At 43.4% G+C, this 6,087-nt stretch overlaps 1 protein-coding gene across 1 annotated transcript; it reads left to right on the forward strand.

The window, feature by feature from the left end:
- The first annotated feature begins 191 nt into the window (after window positions 1-191).
- Window positions 192-3,253, forward strand: CETN2 (centrin 2). Its single transcript, XM_014454924.2, has 6 exons — window positions 192-240; window positions 374-523; window positions 1,076-1,234; window positions 1,498-1,626; window positions 2,128-2,265; window positions 2,670-3,253. Exons 1-6 carry the CDS (start codon window positions 238-240, stop codon window positions 2,757-2,759), a joined length of 669 nt encoding a protein of 222 aa, XP_014310410.1. The 5' UTR covers window positions 192-237; the 3' UTR covers window positions 2,760-3,253.
- Window positions 3,254-6,087: the final 2,834 nt, after the last annotated feature.

Raw genomic sequence — 6,087 nt, forward strand, 5'->3', positions numbered from 1 at the left:
CCTGCCCAATGAGGTCAGGGTTGCGCCAGGAGCGCGCGCTCCTAGACTTGGGCGGGGCCTTTGTCAGTTGGTCCCGCCCATTCAAGGTCTACGCCAATGGCGAGCGGCGGTGGCGAGCGGCGTTGGCGAGCGCGTCACCAATGGGGAGCGGGGCTGCGCAGCGTGGCGCGACGGGAACCGCGCCCAGTTAGTGAATATTCATTGGTTACCTTAACCGGGAGCGGGAGTCGGTTGGAAATGGTGAGTGCCGCCCTCTGCCGCGCCCCTTTTCTGGAGGCTTAGCCCTTAACCAGGTCTAGGCCTTCCCTCTGTCTTTCCCGTGCGGTTCTTGGCTTCAGCATGTCCCTCCTTACTCTGTTATCTTTCTCTGAAGGGTCCGAAGAAACCCCAGCCTCCTCGCGGTGGGGCCTGTGCCTTTTCGCTGCCTCCTCTTAACACGCAGCCGGCCCGCAGCCGCCCCCCGGGCATGCGCGGCCCTCTTGGCAAGCTGTTCCAGGCCAAAGAAGACTCGGAACCTCCACAGGTCTGACCCCTCTTAGACTCACAGTGTTTGGGGGGAGGTTTATGATATTTGTTAACGCTCATTTTGAAATTTAAATGTAGGGCCATTCGGGAGACGCTCTGACCTGCTTGGGGAAGGCAGATAGAGATGTGCCCAATGGATTGAGTTTTATTATTTGATATTGACAGAATGTACATCTTATTAATATTTGGCCAAATCTAGAAGTAATCAGAACTAATACTTAGAGGGAAACGGAGTACCGCGAGTGGCGGTTGTAAGGACATTCTAGAATTAGAATTCAGGGAATGTTTGTCATCTGTACAGTTATCCACACTCTGGTTCTTAGCTAGCTTTTGGTCCTTGCTTCTAGAAACAATAGTAAACAGAGGGAGGGATAGAGGTGCATGGAAAGATTGTTATTCCCAATAAACCTTATTATACCTCCAATTAAGCAAAGCTTTGGGATTGGTTGGTATAAAGTATTTTAAAAGCATATATGCTTGTCTTTATTTTATGTAATATATGGACTACGTTACATAATATTGTGCTTATGTGTTTGTAAACCATCTAAAGGCTTCTTCTAGCCATAAGACAAGCGTGGCATCATCTTCCCAGCCAAAAAGACTGAGTCCTAAGCTGGAGCTTAATTCACAGCAGATACAGGAGCTACGCCAAGCTTTTGATCTCTTCGATACTAATTCAACTGGGACCATTGATGTTAGAGAGCTCAAGGCAAGATCTGTACATTCCTGCTCTGCCTCCTTTCCTTTCCTGTGCCTCGTTGTCTTCTTTCCTTGTCACCGTTCTACTCCCGTTGTCCTCTTCTCCCTGAAAAAAGTAACAAGGGAAGAATACATTGTGCTGTTTTCCTATCTTTACTTCAAGTGTGATTCAATAAAATGAGTGCAGATGCTGGCTTAATGCTCCCAACACTGTCATTTTTGCTCTTGCTATATTTACATGTGTATATTGAGATATTCCTGTTTTCATTGTAGGTGGTGATGAGAGCAATGGGCTTTGAACCAAAGAAAGAAGAGATTATGAAGATGATAAGTCAAATCGATCCAGAAGGTACAGGAAAAATGAATTTCAATGACTTCTTGACTGTGATGACTCAAAAAATGGTAAGTTAGCTCTTTAAGACCACAATCACAGGAAAAGTCATGTTACCCTCTGTAGTGAAGGTACTACTGCTGTCACTTTTTTGCTATTGTCTTTCTTTAACTGGTATGTCAATATGATAACCACAAGCAATAAAACCTATAAACACCAACAATATTACAGTATCTCACATTTTGACAAGGTGCGGCCCTATATTTTCCCTAATTTTAACTGCACCCCTCTCCTACTGTATTTTAAAAACAAGTCCAGTTTCTCTTTGGTTTGTATAGAAAGAATGCGTTAAGTGCAGTGTTTTATTAAGTTCCTTTTTAGCTTCTAGGGTTTGTAATGTCATTGAGTTTGTCCTCTTTTTCTACCCTGAATGATGTTTGATCTCCTAGGACCTATGTCACAAATGCTGTCACCAAGACCAAGCAATGATGTAGGGGAGGGCAGAGGGGTTATACAGTAATGAATAACTGCAGTGTTTCATTACTCATGTATTTTATGTTCTACTTGTTAAGTGCGAGAAAGATTCCAAAGAAGACATCCTGAAAGCTTTCAAGCTCTTTGATGATGATGAAACTGGGACCATATCGTTCGACAATCTCAAACGTGTATCCAAGGAGTTGGGTGAGGACATGACTGATGAGGAGCTTCAGGTTTGTAATGCACCAGCCTGGAACCCAGAATTCCTGGTTGGAGCTCTGGGTGACTCTTCTGAGTTACATTTTGTCTGATGTGAGCACCACTTTGAAGGAAAACTAGTGTTTTTTCTTGTCCCTCTGTTGACCACTTAATTTCCCTTTTGTAGTGTGACAAACCTATGCACCCTGCTCTCAGAAAAATATACACATGGACAGTTTTACTTTCAGTGTTAGGCTTTGGGAATCCACTCGAGCTCCCTTCTAGGTGATATATATGACAAAGTATGACTTAGATTTCAGATAACTTTTCAGGAACCTTGGACAATTGTCTATTCATGTAGTATTAGAAAAGCCTGTTGCTTGCTCACATTTTAGCTTCATTATGAATTAATCTAACCTGAATCCTTACTGTCATGCAGGAAATGATCGATAAAGCTGATCGAGATGGAGACGGGGAAGTCAATGAGGAAGATTTCCTGCATGTCATGAAAAAGACCAGCCATCGTTAAGAGTATTCTCTCTTGTTGCAAGCACACACAACTAGTTTTAGTGCCTGTTATTGTGTGAAACCTGGTTTTTGAGAACACAAGTGTTTTTCCCCCACTAACCTCCCTATATACCTTTAGTAACAACCTCACATCCATTTTCAACTTTTGTAAGTGTTTTTTGACAATATAGTTCTTTGTGAGGTGACCTGCTGCTTTCTTTAATTCTTCAAAACAGAACAAGAGCACATTAGAGCATTTACCCACTTGCCATTCTACCTTGTATTGCTTCACTCTTGTCATGCAGTCCCACATTTATGCCACCATAGAAAGACTTCTCAGGGAAACACATGTTGTAACTGTCACCACAAACATCAGGCATCTCTACAATGGTTCTGGTTTTAATTGACACCTAAGTGCAGCTTTCTCTTTTAAAAAATACAGTGAACTCTCTCACTTGCATTTGGATGTCTTTTTCCTGTTTGTTTTGTCTTAAAATAAAGCCTTTCTTAGTTTGAGCTTTTGTTCTCTAAGAGTGAGTTCTTTGGCCTTGACTGAGTTAATCTTCTAAACCAGTGGTTCTCAACCTGTGGGTCTCGACCCTTTTGGGAGTCGAACAACCCTTTCACAGGGGTCGCCTAAGACCATCGGAAAACACATATATAATTACATATTGTTTTTGTGATTAACCACTATGCTTTAATTATGTTCAATTTGTAACAATGAAAATACATCCTGCATATCAGATATTTACACTACGATTCATAACAGCAGCAAAATTATAGTTATGAAGTAGCAACGAAAATAATTTTATGGTGGGTGGTCACAACATGAGGAACTGTATTAAAGGGTCGTGGCATTGGGAAGGTTGAGAACCACTGTTCTAAACCATTGTGTTGAAGGCAGTCTGGTAGATCCCAAACTCCTTACCAGCCTGTGGGCAGAAAATGAAATAATCCTTTACTATTGGCATGAGTTGTTTCTTTGCCTTGGAAACCTGTCAGTGGTCAAAACTAGAAGAATCCATTTCATGTAACCCTAAATGATGCCCTAAAAATGGTTTTGATGAAGTGTAAGGCCAAAAAACAGTTATTGGCAATTCAGGGAAATCCAGGTTCTTATGACAGTAGGTTTAATTCAGCCAACCTCTGGTCAGTTTATTTGCTGGATGGTTTCTTAGAATATTGGCATCAGGTTGCACTGGGTGACCTTGCTCAGTTCCCTTTTGGTCCCACAAGGGATGACCTGTAAGAGAATCCCTGGCAGATGGCATTAAGTCTCTGCTCTAGGCTGAGGGTGGGAGGATGAAGGGCTGGAATGGAAAATGAATAAGGATGTAATGCTCCTTTACCCACACAGGGTGGGGAGAGAATGAATTTCAGACTGCTGAGGGCATCCTAGTTCCAAGATAGGGTTGCCTGATTTAGCTAATTAAAAAAAAAGAAACATCTAGGTCAATTTGAATTTCAAATCAACAAATTGTTTTTAGTACAGGTTTGTCCCATTCAGACTTTGTTGTTGTTTCTTTATTCATTGTTGATCTGAAATTCCATTTTACCTGGGTGCCCTATATTTCACCTAGCAACCCTAGGTGGGGAGCATGTTAAGAAGCATGGCTGTGGGTTTCAGTCCCTGGACACTGGCATCCTGGTGGACTTGACCCCCAATCCCCTGAGTCTCCTGTGCCAAGCAGCCATTGTAAGATAGGTTGTCAGTTACTCAGTGGAGGGAATAGGGACAGAATAAGTGGATGAGGGACTAGAGCAGAGAGTTGCAGGGGATTCAGGAAGATGGAGACAGGGAGCTGGGGCCAGTTCATGTGGAGGCATAAAATAAAGCTGCAAGAGGATGGGAGGATGTGGATGGGGAGAGGGCTAGGGTCAGTTTGTGTGGGACAGGACCAAATAAATGGATGGAGAAAGTGAGAAGGATGGGGAGGAAATGGTTGGAGAGGTCAGTGCAGGTGCAGATGATGCAGAAAGTTGTAGTGCAGTGGTTCCCAATGTGGGGTACACGCCCCACAGGAGGGCAATTTGAGAATGAGTAATTAACAGTGAATTTTTTGCATTTCTTATGGTTCTCAGGGCCTCATATACAGTATATAAACATATACTGTGACATTTATGCATTTCACTTCTTTATTATATGTTTTGAAACTTTTTTGCTATTTTTTCATATCACTTCATATTATTATTTTTAACAATTTCTTAATGATTTCTTCCTCAGTACTTCAACTCTCCTTTTCCTTTATTTTTCTCTTTCATGGTTGCCACGTTTTTTAGAAACTGTTTACACCAAGTTAACGGCCTTTTAGGCTTCCTCCACATGAATAGGAGTTCACTTTTTGAATAATAAGAATTATATGTCATGGGGGGGCATTAGGATTTTAGAGATGCTTAGGTGGGGCATGGCCAAAGAAAGGTTGGGAACCACTGTTGTAGAGTGAGTGGAGGGTGATGGTGAGGGAAGGGAGCAGAGGTCATTTCATGTGGGACTGGACAAGAGATGTCAGGGAGATGGGGGACAGAAAAAATAGAAGAGGTTAGTTTTTGTGCAGCTGGACCAGGGAGTTGTAAGGGGAGTAGTTGGGTAAAATCTGGATGTGTGTGTGTGGGGGGGAGTGATTCGGGAGGGAAAGGCAGGGTAGATCAGCTCATGGGGATTGTTTACAGAGCTGAAGTGGGTGGATGTGATGAGCACGGAGGGAAAGGGAATAGGGGTCAGCACTTGTGGGTGGATTAGAGCGATGTAGGGGGTGTAGGGTGGAGTGGGGTGGGAAGGTAGCAGAGTTCAGTTCAATTAGGGATGGATCAGCAAGGTATTGGAGACTGAGATGGGACTGGGAAGTAGAGGGACTGAAGTCATCTATGTGAGCAGAAAAGAGTGGTTGGGGGGAGGGGAGGAAAAGAGGGCAAAAGTTAGTTCATGTGCAGAACTAACTAAAGTTAGTTCAGGCTTTAGGGACTTTGAGGGTGATGGGGAAGAGGAGAGAGTAGTTTTTAATTCACTCAGCCTGAGCAGAGAGCTGCTGTGAGATGGGGGTGATGGGAGGGAAAGGATACAGAGGTAAGTTCATGTTGGACTGCACCAGAGAGCTTTAGGGCAGTGGAAGTGGGATTTTGACACAGAGAGCACAGACATCTGTTTATGGGAGGATGAACCAGAGAGCTCTATGGGAGTTGTGGGTAGGGGGAGAGGAGGGAGGAAAGGTGTCTTCATATGGGGCTTGACCAGAGAGAGATATGCAAGTGTAATTGAGGCGAATGAGAGTAGAAGTTAGTTCCTGTGGGTGGGATAGAGAAGTATATGCACATGGGGGATATGGAGAGCAAGAGGGGGGCATTTTATGTTA

Source organism: Myotis lucifugus, unplaced genomic scaffold (genome assembly GCF_000147115.1).
Source record: "Myotis lucifugus unplaced genomic scaffold, Myoluc2.0 scaffold_40, whole genome shotgun sequence".
In the NCBI taxonomy this organism is placed as follows: domain Eukaryota; kingdom Metazoa; phylum Chordata; class Mammalia; order Chiroptera; family Vespertilionidae; genus Myotis; species Myotis lucifugus.